At 33.7% G+C, this 14,407-nt stretch overlaps 1 protein-coding gene and 1 long non-coding RNA gene across 2 annotated transcripts; both read right to left on the reverse strand.

Moving 5' to 3' along the window:
• On the reverse strand, nt 1–3,633 carry LOC124831844 (MYB-like transcription factor EOBII). Its single transcript, XM_047305934.2, has 3 exons — nt 3,419–3,633; nt 3,164–3,293; nt 1–621 (listed from the first exon to the last, which is right to left on the reverse strand). Exons 1-3 carry the CDS (start codon nt 3,555–3,557, stop codon nt 282–284), a joined length of 609 nt encoding a protein of 202 aa, XP_047161890.1. The 5' UTR covers nt 3,558–3,633; the 3' UTR covers nt 1–281.
• A 6,187-nt stretch (nt 3,634–9,820) lies between these two features.
• On the reverse strand, nt 9,821–11,690 carry LOC124831845 (uncharacterized). Its single transcript, XR_007028301.2, has 3 exons — nt 11,073–11,690; nt 10,760–10,885; nt 9,821–10,200 (listed from the first exon to the last, which is right to left on the reverse strand). It is a non-coding gene; the product is annotated as an uncharacterized LOC124831845 (long non-coding RNA).
• Between the last annotated feature and the right edge of the window lie 2,717 nt (nt 11,691–14,407).

Genomic DNA, 14,407 nt, shown 5'->3' on the forward strand with positions numbered 1-14,407 from the left:
TTATATTAGACGTCGGAAACTTTGTGGTTCTCAACCATATCTGATGCACAAAGCATCTCATTTGATATAAAAGCATGCAGATACAGTTTAATATAAGATCTCGTATATATTACAGCACATAACTAATTAGATTCTGACATATAATTGTACGAAAAACCAAACATCCAACTACTTTATATATAAACAAACCTAATGTGATATATGTTTTTCAGCAGGAGAGATTCCAGCTTTATGGAACTTAATTAAGCACTTAGTTTATCTTTATAATATTTATTATTTATTTAATCCCCGTTCAGTAACTGCATTGACCAGATATCCTCCATGCTCCAATAATTGTTGTTTTCATTGGTACAACAACTGGATTGATCTGGAATATTGGGAAACTGAGTAGAAAATGGCTCTAACATTCCTTGGTAACAGGGTGAAGAGTAGGTCTCCATGGGCTCAGCCATGGTGGACACTTGGCTAGTGCTAGCTTGATGGTCATTTATCTCAGAATTAGAATTACTCTGTTGCTGAGAGTTCTCGGCTTGCTTGATGTGCTTCTGAATCCTGGTCCTCCAGTAGTTTTTTATCTCATTATCAGTCCTTCCTGGTAGATGCTTGGCAATTTTTGACCACCTGCATTGGTGAATGATTTATTTCTAGAAGACAGTGTCATGTAACTGAATAGTACCCTACTGGTTTTTTAACGCTTTGGCTGTAAAAAATTTTGGAACCTTAACATTTTAATACGATGACTAAACAGTGTGAAAGAAAAAACTTTGTACTCTAATTAAACCAACCAACAGGATAAGAATTTGCTTTTTACATAAAAACTTTGTTGCTTTTAATCACTTGTTTTAGAAAACTATACAAAACAATTTGATAAGTATGGTTCTATTCATGACAGTATCGGAGAAGCAGAACGAAAACCTAGAATGCTAGTCGGTTGTAGAAATGCGTTGTGGAAAAGAGGGTACACGAGTGTGCATGAGTGAGAGTAAGATAAAACATTTGTTTAATTTGCTTGAAATATAAAGCATTAGTAGAAATGTAATTAAAAACTGCCTATATATATGACTGCCACAGCTTTTATTGATTAACTAAAAAGTGGCAACACCTATATTAAATACGGTTGTGAGTCTGATGGAAGCCATGTTCCATGGCTGAGAATCAATGTGACGTTATCTTGGACTCACACTTATAAATCGACCAGTGTTGAGGTACGTAAGATGCTAAATTTCCTTTGCTGTATGAAGATAATTCCCTTGCTTTGTAGCAAGGGTTCTCTAAGAACAGAAAATCAGGTTTCTCAAAGCATGCCTCAGGTAGAGACTAGAGAGAGTATGGTTCAATCGAAACGTCTCCTATTCTCTTTTCCATCCATATCCCTTCTTCATACATACACGCATACATACGCACGCATACAAATTTTCTAGCAACTCTTAATCGCGTCACCTTCGTTTCTTTTAATAATTTGCGTCATTAATTTGTTTGACTATAAACTCATCTTGCTTATTTCAAAAAAAGGCACATCTGAATGCGCGCCTCATTAATAATACTATTCATTTTTGTTATACATAGTAAATGCAATATTTGAAAACTTAGTTAGGTTAAATATTTTCTTTTCCACTTTTATTGTTGATCGTTTGTTTTCTTGGTTGAGAGGCAATTTCGATACTGAGAAAGCAAGGATGGTGCTAACTAGTTATTATATGCACTATGTAAGTATATCCTCAGTTTATATATGCACTATGTAAGTCTATCTTCAAGGGGAGGCTCTAAAATTTACAAGGACACCTGCCCTTGTTAAGAAGAGCCAAAAGTGTATGATTTGGGTCTATTTTCACTCAAACTCTCTTTCATCCGAACTAGAAAGCTATAAAGATATGCGCACTTCCATGAGTTCAACCCAAAGTGGAAGGTCCTCTTGTCCAACTTATTTAGTCCTCCCCATAAGCCTTGTAGAAATAGTCATTTGTAAAACTATATGCCGCTTTTCAAAATTAAAACACCTTTACATATACTTAATGCTACTAACTATTCAGAAACAACTTCTAATACCATATTTCTTCTTTGAGGTAATCTCTTTTAACTTTACTACTTATACCCGATTTTCTCGTCTTTTCATATGCAATTCATCCCCCTTTTCCAACCTTCATATATTTTACTATCATCAACAAGTTTTCTATCTTATGTCCAAAACCCTTACGTCATCTTTTTTTTATTCGTTTAAAAGCTGGTATTCATGCGCTTTTAACACAATATATGACTTTTCTTATAATTAAAATGGGTACTTTTATATTCATCATCTACTTTAGATTTTATATATATGTGATGAAAATAAAAAAGATCATAGTATGATTTATGTTCAGTTGAAAATAAATATAAAGAATCTTCCACGCAGCTAATTCATTCACCTGCAACTTTTACACGAATAATTAGAAATTAAAAAATTATCCTACAATTTGACAAAAAAATGAAAACCTTCCTCCAATTAACAGACATCATGAAAAATTAAAATAAAAGCACAGAATTGAAGATCATGTGGAGAAGAAGAACGCTGGTGTTGATTAACTGGTGGTGATTATTGTTAGATCTAAAGGACCTCTCTCCCGCCTGAGATATGCATACATATATAGGAGAGAGGGGGCGCTAGGGCGAGGATTAATGCAACAGTAAGGATTGATGCATAATATGTACCCTTCAAAGGAAAACAGTCCAATTCGTTGATTTGGAGGCAATCGAACACAATGATTTTGAAGGCTCTAAAACAATTAAATACAGTTTTATCAAAGATATATATATATATATATATATATATATATATATATATATATATATAGATATATATATTTGTGGAAAAAAGTTCTACAAACCCGCATATGTTTAAACCTTTCCCTTGGCTAGAGTTTTCTCCCCGACTACACTCCCTCGATCCCCCTCAAATATAGTCTTCCAAGACTATTGAACTCACGGGCCTTCTAGTTCGATTGCCTCCAAACCAAATACTACAACTTAAAAGAAAGCAAAAAAACTTCTTTAATGGTTAGAAAATAAACAATGGTTCACAAAATTATATAATTTCTGGGTGAAATATAATTTATTTGAAATAATAAAAGATCTTTGTTTCCTTTGTCAATTTCATCATATTAATTAAGAAAACATGTTAAAAAATTACCTGTTTCCCCACTTTGCGTGAAGCTCCATGATTAAAAGTTGTTCCTCGGGTGTAATATTCCCTCTTCTAACATCAGGACGGAGGTAGTTTAGCCACCTAAGTCGGCAACTCTTTCCAGTACGTTTAAGACCTGTTATATCATGCATAATCATGAATCGTTTTCTCCCACCCTGGGGTTTAAGTATGAATGAAAAAAAATATAAAATTATAATTCTCAAAGAATAATAAAAGTTGAAGAACAAAAAATATGCTTACCGGCAGCTTTGGCCAAAGAGTTCCAAACACCTTCCCCGTGGTTCGAAATATAGTTGATCAAGATCAAATCTTCTTCCATTGTCCATGGCCCTTTTCTCACTTCAGGATCTTGAGACGTATTGCACTGTTTTTTATCCATTTTGTTTTTGTTTGTGATAGAGAGAAAGATGGGGTGGGGAAGAGGAAGAAAGAGAAATACCGATAACTTAATAATGGGGGTTGGAGTGTTTAAATAGAGGCAAGAATAAATAATGTGTTAATTTTAATGAAATTTTCTATTAGGGTTAACTAGATTTTACGTACCTAACTGTGTTTATCATGTTAACACATGCATGCATGACTATGTTTTTGGTTTCCTTTGGCAAAACTAAAACTTAATAGAATAGTGTCACTACGTACTCTTAAGTCACGCACATGCACTAGATCATATCAGGTGTCTATACTCATTTTTTTTACCAAAACACGAGAGGATTGTAGATATTTCATAAATATTTTTAGCCCTGTGCTATTAAACAATTAGTGCAGTTTAGGGATTATAATACAAAGAAAAGAACATAATAGACTTGAAAATTTTCAAGTTATCTGTCACCATGGTTACATCATCCCATGCGAACAAAAAAGTTGGCCCCCTGGCTCATTTTAAAATATTTTTCTTCAAAACTTTCGCCCTGAAAGTAGATTATGTTAAAGCGGAATCCAATACCATGCAAACAATGAAAATAATGAGTTGGAATTGTGGTTTATATTATAACCCTAAAATCTGACCCACCACACTTCATCTCTACACTACATATTTGAAAAGTACAATACGGTATCGATGAGTTTACCCATGAGTATTTAAAGTAGAAAAGTTTATTTCAGATTGTTCAAATTGACCTATTGAACAAAAGTAAAGTTGCCAACTCTACAAATTTGAAGACGTTGTTTGTAAAGACCATTTTATATTCACCACAATTTCATATACCAGAATTTTTTGCATTCTTAAACAAATTGCAGTATGGTTTCTCCCTTTGAATTAATTTATAATACTTACTCCATCAAATAAAGATGTATACACGTGTATATCTCTCATATATTAACAAATAAAATTTGAAGTTTTTATTTCGTTCTTTAGTTCTTTTGAAGCTGTCTGGTTTTTAGTATCCTGGTTGTTATACCTTAAATTAACATTAAGGTCCAACTTATGTTTTAAACTATTCTCCATTGGAGTTCCTTATATATCAAGGACGATAGCCATGAGAATAGAAAGTTAAGAGTTAAATTAGGTGAAATTGAAAATAATTTTTATCTCAAATTTTAATGCGATTCTCAAACTTTAAAAATAAATATATATAATTCTCTTAACTTAAATATATTAATTTATTAAATAAGGTCATATTGCAACACAAATGTCTTATTGAAATATCATTTAATAGATAAATAAAATTAACATTATTGAATTAAAAGGATTATATTTATTCAGTTTTAAAATTGGATAAAGATAAATTCTTGTGTCCAAAAATATTATTTAACTCTAAAATTAAATACCTTTTAGTAGATAGTTCACACCATAGCCCTAGGCCCCTTGGCCGAATTATCTTCAGTAAAATTTAAAGTTCGTTATATATATCATCGCCTACTTGAACAAAATATTTATTTTAATAAGTTTAGTGAAATGTTTGGATGATTTTTTTCATAAAAAAATAAGAAAGTAAAATGAACTCCTGGTAAGCCAAAGTTAGTTTAGGAAAAAGTCGAAATAAAGATGTTAATAAATGATAGGGAACTTATATCTTAACATTAATGTCATCCTTTAGAATAATTTCATTCTAAATTTAATGTTTTTTTCCTATCCTGAAATTGATGGTCTCATTGAAAATGAAGAAGCATTAGATTTTAGGGTTGCATGTTACATGTTCTAACTTTAAGAATAATATAATATCATTGTAAATTATATAAGCCAATTTTTACACATTAATTTATGTACGACTAATACTATACTTTTTTTTCTTATTTTTCTTTTCTATATGTTCTTAGCAAAAAAATTATTCATGATATATATCCTTAATTTTTTATGATCTAAACTAATATATACATACATACATATATATATATATATATACATATATATATATATATATATATATATATATATATATATATATATACACACATATATATACATATACACACACACACACACATATATATATATATATATATATATATATATATATATATATATATATATATAATTAAAAATGAGATTCTCATAACTAGCCATTTTATTATTAAGGGTTCTTATATAAAAATGAAAATATTAATTGTCAACTTTAAATTATATATATATATATATATATATATATATATATATATATATATATATATATATATATATATATAGATAGATAGAGATATAGATATATATGTGTGTAGAGTAAAGAGACTTTTTTATTTTCTTTTTAATCAAAGCGGAAATATACCGGAAAAAGATTTCATATTGACAGAAAAAGTATAATGAAAACTTCAAACCAATCAACAAAATGTGATCTCATTTCTAAACTAATATGACCAGTATTGTTTATCGGGCCAACCAAACAGTTCAATAAATTGAGTAGTACAACAAGATGATACGAGGTTGCAACAACAGACCACCAATAACAAGTAGATGTGATAGAGATATTTTGCATTAACACTATAACAAATAAAACTACACTAAAATTCTGGTTTCTTTTAATAGCTGATTCACACCTAGGTTTTCCTATTAATTTTTGTGATTCCAATCTCACTACAATTTTGTAAGAAATTATTTATTTTTTATTTTATTCCAATTAACTCACTAAAAAAGGTAACATTATTTACGGATATTCTATCAATTTCATTTCTATGAATTAAGTATAGTAGAATATCTACTCTATATGAAACTAGGTTTAGTCAACCTAAATTATCTTCCAAGAACCTAAATCAACGTTTATAAGTATCTGCATAAAGAAACTGAAAAATATAAATACGAGGAGTCTTACAAAAGGTGTAGAGGTAGAGAAATTTGGTATTTTAGATGTAATGAGAAAACAAGCACCATACTTCTAAGTGTCCTAAGAGAGTAAAAATGAAGTCTATCTCACCTAGTGAAGCTGCAACCGTAGTTTATGAGGAGGAAGTCTTAAGGGTGAGTTCTTAACGGTTTATACTAGTTTAAACGAACCTTTTATATAGGTTTTGAAACCAGCATAGAATTAAACTTTCTATATATCGGTTCTATAATCCATATGGCAAATGTCACTTATTATAGCGGTTAAAGGTACAACTTAGTAAAATATTCACCATTTGTTTTGAAGTTGGTTGAAGTTATTCAGGCTCACAAATTTTTTTCCGATTTTCTCAAATTTTTGACAAGTTTTGTTTCCAATTTTCTCATATTTTTCCCAGATTTTGTTTCCATTTTCTTTAAATTATTCCTAAATTTTACCCAAATCTTGAAAGAAAATTGAGAGGAAGAGCTTTCCCCCAATATGATTTAACGAAAATGCCCTCCAAATGGGCTTATCCTAATTTGACCAAAAGTAGGCCCAAATCTCAAATTTGGTTTGAAATTAAAGGAATTAAAATTACAAATGAAATTAAAAATAATTGTTGATGTGGAAATTAATAAATGACGTGGCCACACTCTTATTGTCCAAAAATATGATTTCAAAATTGTCTTGAAAATAATAATTGGAATAATTAAACTCAATTAATTCAAATTAATTAAAATAAAAAATTACTAGTCAAATTAAGCCCAATAGTGAAAATGAGACAATAACAGAGAATTAAACACAATTCACTAATACAATATGGTGTAGAAAGCTAAGTAAATAGTACAAAATAATGATTCGTCAGTGACCTTAAAGCAAGAAGAACGTTCTGTGCTGAATCAACAGAAACAAATTCTTCATTCAAATCAAAGGTATCAATACAAGCAAGCAACAAGCTATTTATATGTTGTCTTGCTCGTGCAACTTCAATGGGTTAATTAAAATAGCTGGAAGGTCACATGGGAAGGACTGCAGGCATGTGGAGAAACTTTTGAAGCTGCTGAATGTTACCAATGAGGAGCATTGGTGTTTTGAAGATTATGATTTTGACGATGCTACAAAGTGAAGAACTTGAAGACTTTAGTTATAATTTATTTAAAAGCATTTATGTAGAATCAATTGTAATAGGAATAACTTTGATAATGTAAACACTTAGAAGTTTTCATGTCATTAGTAAGTTTGCGTAGATAATCGATTATTTGGTGTAATAATCGATTATCCCGAGCTCATTTGAAAAACTACTTCTCGCGCAAATAATTGATTATTACTCAGAATAATCGATTATTCCAGTCTGAGTCGGTATTGCCCAAGTCTCACAGATAATCGATTATACCTCGAAATAATCGATTATCACTTTTTGAAAAACCCATAACGGACAAGGATAATCGATTATCATTGGTAGTTGGGAAATATCTTTTTAAATTCTAACCTCTGGGCTATATATACTCTTTGCCAAACTCTTTATAATATCTATGCCATTTGAGAATACAGTTTGTTTGAGGAAGTTCTCAAGTGATAGTGTTTACTCTTCTCAAGTCTTGTGAATAGGAGAAGCTCGCGCTTTGTGTGTCAAAGGTCGGAGAAGTTCTCTTCAAGTTGGCAGAGTTGTCTCTTCTAGTTCGTTTATAGAAGGAATGTTCTTCCGTTCGTTTGTCGAGCGAAAGGTTTTCGCTGCTCTTAATTTCTATTCATCTTATTGTAATTGTTAAACTAATTTTGGTGAAATAGTTAATCGCTCTTTATAGTGATTAACAACTGGACTTAGAGTCTGTTGATTCGAACCAGGATAAAAATCATGTGTGATTTTTCTCTTCCCTACACCCTTTAAAATTTTAACACATCAATTGTTCAATAAAAGTTTTACAAGAAAATTAAAGGAACCATTTTATTAACCAAATTCGTTAACTCCGCTGCGCAAAATCGAATTCGTTTTAACTCCGCTGCGCAAAATCGGTATCGATTGTACCAATAATTGGTATCAAAAGCTTGCTTTGATATTGTTTCAAAATTTTCGAAAATGGCCAGTTGATGAGTCATTATTTTCTACTATTCACTTAGCTTTTCGCACCATATTTTGTTATTGAATTGTGCTTAATTCTCAATTATTATTGCATTTTCACTTATTGCACAAAATAGCTTGACTGAACGGTCTGTGAAGGATTGACCGAATGGTCTGTGAAAGACCAAGCCGGACGCCAGATCCACTGAACCGAATGGTCTTGAAAGCTTGACCGAATGGCCTTTTGTAAGCTTGCACTGAATGGCCAAGCATTACAAACCGAACGATCTGTGGAATGTGGCATGACCGAACGATCTTTGGAAGCATTTATGAATTGTTTGTGGAAGCCGAGCTCCACTGTTGAACCCAAAAGTTTGAGAATGGCCGAGCTCTATTTTACCGAACGGTCTGCTGAACACTGCATTGAATGGACAAACACCAGAGAACCGAACGGTCTGAGTAGTGTTGCACCGAATGGTCAGAGAAACATGTAGAGCTTGATGATCGAACGATCTGATGTAGTGATGAACCGAACGACATACAACTTGTTTGAGTCCTTCATGACCGAACGATCTGATAAAGTGTGCACCAATCAGTTCCTGAGCCACTACAAAAAAGAAGGGCATTACCGAAGGCCAGAAGCCCTCGGAAACAGCCCAAAACCGTCGGTAAAAGGTAATTACCGAAGGCTTATCGACGGCCAAAGAGCCCTTGGTAAATCCCTTGTCGCTAACATTTACCGAGGGCTTTCGCCCTTCGGTAATTACCGAGGGTCAAAAGCCTTCGGTAATTACCGAGGGCCAAAAGCCTTCGGTAATTACCGAAGGCCAAAAGCCTTCGGTAAATTCCGAAGGGCGAAAAAAAAATTTGCAACCTCTCCTGCAATCACTATACATTAAACCATACAGAAACAGTTTGGTCCCCACTTGAGTATAGATATCCAGCCAACACATTTAAAAGTCATGCAAAAACAAAATACAAAAACCAAAAAAGCTACAAATTTAAATGGCAGGCAACCATTTTAACTGGAAATACTGAGACAATAATATTACATTACCAAGACAAAACTTCAATAAGAAAACTAAACCTAAGATCCATTCATACTTTCAATTATTGATTACCATTTGCAATCAACTCTTTTTAACACACCCTACACTATCAAGGAGCAAGATGTTTCGGTATAACAAGAAAAAGTAACTTTCCAAGATAAACAAGAAACATGGCACTAGAATTACTGCAACCTGGTACAATTTTATGAAACCATCTAACAGAAAAAATAACTGTAAGTGACATTTATTTAAAAACTAAATAGACTCAGCTAGATACATATACATAAGTACTTGTATCACATGAACTAAAATTTCCTTATCATTATCAGGGATAAAATAAATGTTTTTATTTACAATAACCAGTAACACATGACAACAATCACCAACTTAAAAAGTTATGCTGGAATCCTGGTTTTAAAAACAGTCTGCAACCATAGCTGCCATATCAGCCATATATACCTGCAGTTTCTCGCAATGTCAAGGATTGCAAGGAAACCACGACTTAAAACTTTGGTTAGAATAGTAGAACTAAACTAAAATATTGAAAATGAACCGATCGTGCATTTACTGCATCCACATTAAGGAAAAAACAATATATTCGCCACATTGCCATTTATACAATCCCCACATTATGACACTTACAATGGCTCATGGATGTCACCCTTCCACTCCTCCATAAATCTAGCATTACAGATATAAGCCAACATTAGTCAACAAAATATATATTATGAAATAAAAAATACAAATCTAATTTTTACTATAACAATTAAGAAATTTTATTTCACAATCATTATGACCAGAACACCCTCACCAAGTCATTCTCTAGAAATATTTCCCAAATTAGCAGCATTGATCCCCGCCCTTAATCAGCAACAACTTCATATTGTCATCAGAAAAGTAAAAAGCATTGCATGGCATAAATACTCTTCTCTGAATTGAGCACTTAATGTGATTCTTATTCAAATCAATGCGATAGTTCCTTGATATTAAACAGACACACTTAAAACCAGAAAATCCTGGGGAAGGGAAAAAAATGACCAAACCAAGCCTCACAAATACAGCTGCAACCCTCATGAAACTAATTACACCAAAATCAAAAGCCAAAAAACGTATCCGATTTTAAAAACAACATCAACAAGAACGAGTCCCAAAATCGTATCCCCAAAACTACCCTTGCATCATCCACTCCTCCCATAATTGACGAATAGATGAAATTCAAAGGAAAAGGACTCAAATTTACCCGCACTTGCAGCACAGTTGGGCGAATCCACCAGATCGCAGAAGCCACCCCTTTCTCCATTCATGAGTGCACGAACCATTAACGACGCAAATATCAGAACCCATTAATACAAAATCCAAAATTCCACTGCCAAAGAAATACAATCCAAAACTCAAATCAAAATCACAAACCCTAAACCAAAAACCAAAACAACAAAAAAACACTTTGACCCGTCATCACAAATTTATTCAGACTCCATACACACCCATGCAGAAAGCTTCAAGATTCACAAAGGGGTTATAATGAAAAAGAACCCCAAGACGAAAAAACAAACCTTTGTCTCACCCCAAGTGAAAACCAACAAATGGGTCATTCACATGAACGAAAAAGAACCCGACTTCGCAGTGCTAGCTGCCTCTGTCTATCACCATCGCAATGCTATTCGCTCCAGATCTACCAGCCTTCACTAGACAGTGAGACTCTCGTTGCCGCCGCATTCCGGACATCTCCCACGAACCCCGAAACCTGGGTCAACGAACCCAGCCGCAAAACCCCCAAATCGGCGTCAACCAACCCAACCGCAGAACCACCAAACTGGCCTCAGCGAACCTAGGCATAGAACCCCCAAACCGTCGTCTTCAATCCCAGCCAAAGAATCCCCAAACCATTGTCAATCAACCAACCCTCACTTATCCCAGAATCGCTCAATATTGGAGGGCACAATGGAGGGCACCAACAGAATAGGGAAGGGAAGGGGGAAACTTCAGAGAAGAGAACAAAGGGGGAGGGAAATTGGAAAATTTGGGGAAAGCGAGAAGCATGAAGAAAATGAAATTGGGGAACCAAAATCCAGACTTAAATTAGCGCGAGAACGTTGCCGACGGCTTAAAAGCCTTCGGTAATCATCTCAATAGCGAGGGCTTCAAAGCCTTCGGTAATATGCCGTCGGTAAATCGCGCTTTTCCAGTAGTGAGCCTATAGAGCATTGCTAAACCAAACGGTCTAATCTCTTAATGACCGAACGGTCAGTTGAGGTGACCAGAGAAACACAACAACAGTGTTGGAAACACATTTTTGGGCCTTCAAAAGGGTGGCCACGTCAATGTTAGAGTGTAGTTTCGTTTTAGAATGCAAATGGGTCAAACTTTAGGACTTTGGGCCCAATTTTAGGTCATTTTTTAGGACAAGCCCATTAGAAGGGCAGTTTGGTCTTTTGGGGCCTATATACCCCAAAATCACTTTCACTTGACAAAAAGTCTCCCAGCCGCCACTCACGTTTTCTATTCTTGGGAGCGTCTTCTTCCTCCTCCCCCTTTGGGGAGGTTTAGGTTTTGTTTCCTTTTTAATTTCATGTTTCGAATCTTGTTTATATTGCAATTTAAGAGTTGAAATCATTGCTGCATCCACTTTTCAATTTCATTTTATTGTTCATTGTCTTCTTCATTGTTGCATTTTACTGTTCATCATCATCTTCGCTGCTGTGTTGTGTTTCTGGTTTCGCGTTTTAATGTTCATTTCGTTCTCCATTTGCTGTTTCAATATCAGTTTGCGTTTATTGATGCTTCTACTGTTGCATTACGTTTCTAATCCTGTTTTCACATTCAGATTTTGAACCATTTAGTTTATGCTTTTAATTTACGCTTTCAGCTTTTGAATCCATCTGATTTCATTTTCTAATTTGTGTTTGAGTTTCGTTTCCGCTGCACTGTGTTTTAAATTCTACACGTTTACTGCTTCTGCCTTTACTGGAGTACCGTTCAGTTTTCCAATAACACCGTTCAGTCTCTAACACCGGTCATAACCAAGTATATGTTGAAGGTGCTTCCATCAATAGACCACCACTTTTTACTAGTGATAACTATGCATTATGGAAAGTCATAATGGAAATTTTCATGGGGTCTATTGGCAGAGGCATCTAAGAAGCTGTACAAAATGATCCTTATATTCCTAAAAGTATTTTTGATGGTGTTGAAGTTGAAAAACCTTATTTTAATTGGACTAATGAGGAAAATAGAAGAGCCCAATTTGAAATTAAGGCTCGAAACATTATATCTTCTGTTGATGTGCTTGATAAATTCTATAGAATTTTTGTTTGTAAGACAGCACAAGACATGTGGGAAGTACTCAAAGTTACACACGAAGGTACTGATGAGGTAAAACGCGCAAGAAAGAACACACTCATCCAAGAGTACGAAATGTTCAGGATGCAGCCTGGAGAAACAATTTCTGATGATCAAAAGCGCTTCAAACACATTGTGAACCACTTGACAGGGTTGGGTAAGACTTTTGATGTTGATGAATTGAATGTGAAAATTCTAAAATCATTGGACAGGTCTTGGCAACCAAAGGTGACAACCATCTTAGAGTCACAAAACCTCTCCAAAATGTCAGTGGCGATTCTTTTTGGAAAGCTTCGTGAGCGCATGCTTGAGCTAAATAGATTGACTACAGAGGAGGATCAAGGCAAGAGGAAGACCTTAGCCTTCAAATATGAAATTTCAAAACGGAAAAGTTCAAGAATAAATGATGATGATGACTCTAAAGATGAGGAAAACATGAGCCTTATGATAAAGATGTTTACTAAGTTCATGAGAGCAAAAGGAAATGATAAATTCTGAGGAGAAAGGAAAGAAAATCAAGGATCTCCATGTTAAAATATAATGGCTCAATTTCTCACACCAAGAGGGGGGGAGGTGAATTGGTGAAGTATAAAATTTAAAACTTTCAAAATCCTTTTCACCAAAAGAGATGCCTTTATAATTTTCTTGAAACGCAAGTTAAAAGATTTTCAATGCAAAGGAAATATAATCGAATGCGTAAAAAGTATAATTGATTGAATGTAACAGAGTAGGGATAAGAAAGATCAAACGATGAATTTTTATACTGGTTCGGCCAAGCCTACATCCAATGTCCTTCCATCCACAAGAGGCCAATGCACTATAATGATCAAGGTTTTTACAATAAGGTTTTTATAGAGACCTTACGTCAAAAATATAAAACACCTCTCTAACCCTCTAATCAAAATATAGGCAGTATACAAACATACTAGCAGCAAAAATCCCCTCTCCTACAGTCCAACCCCTTTGAGGCACCCTCAAAGTCAAGAACGCATCACGTCCTTCTTCTTGTAATCACAACAGGGAACTCAACCCAATCTTCAGTAGATTGTAGAACCTGATCTTGTAGTAGACACCCAAATGTGCAAATAGATCAGACTTTGAAAACTCAGCAATCTTGCTCTTCCAGAAATCACACCTAGTTGATCACCACAGTCAAACTAGATTCTTCGAGCTTTTTCTCTTTTTGTAAGCTTTTCACTTTTCTCCAAAAGAACATGAAAAATGTTAGAATCACAAAGTCTCTTACAGAAATCAAATTCGCGTCAATATATAGATGAACTCGTATCAGACGCAACATAATCGACTTTGCTACTAATGAAGTCGAATACACTAATTCAGTTATAACAAATAGTAGCAGACAAAACACTTAATTGAATTCACAATTAATGCAGTCGAATAACATTTAATGCTTGGTTAACATATTTAAAAATATAGCCGTTGTAACAGTTATATAAAGCATTAACAGATTTCAAAATAGTAACAAACTTAATCGAATACATATCACATGCAATCGATTATGCAATAGTGTTATGCAAAGTTTTGAAAACTT

This window comes from Vigna umbellata, chromosome 5 (assembly GCF_029865625.1).
Source record: "Vigna umbellata cultivar VRB3 chromosome 5, Vumbellata_1.0, whole genome shotgun sequence".
NCBI classification, from domain to species: domain Eukaryota; kingdom Viridiplantae; phylum Streptophyta; class Magnoliopsida; order Fabales; family Fabaceae; genus Vigna; species Vigna umbellata.

What these genes read in the sequence shown, in the direction of transcription:
- LOC124831844 (XM_047305934.2), bottom strand. Translation starts at nt 3,557, where the DNA reads ATGGATAAAAAACAGTGCAATACGTCTCAAGATCCTGAAGTGAGAAAA. An exon ending in CTCTTTGGCCAAAGCTGCCG is followed by an intron (nt 3,294 to 3,418) that starts GTAAGCATATTT and finishes ATGATATAACAG; the next exon opens with GTCTTAAACGTACTGGAAAG. An exon ending in CACGCAAAGTGGGGAAACAG is followed by an intron (nt 622 to 3,163) that starts GTAATTTTTTAA and finishes TCACCAATGCAG; the next exon opens with GTGGTCAAAAATTGCCAAGC.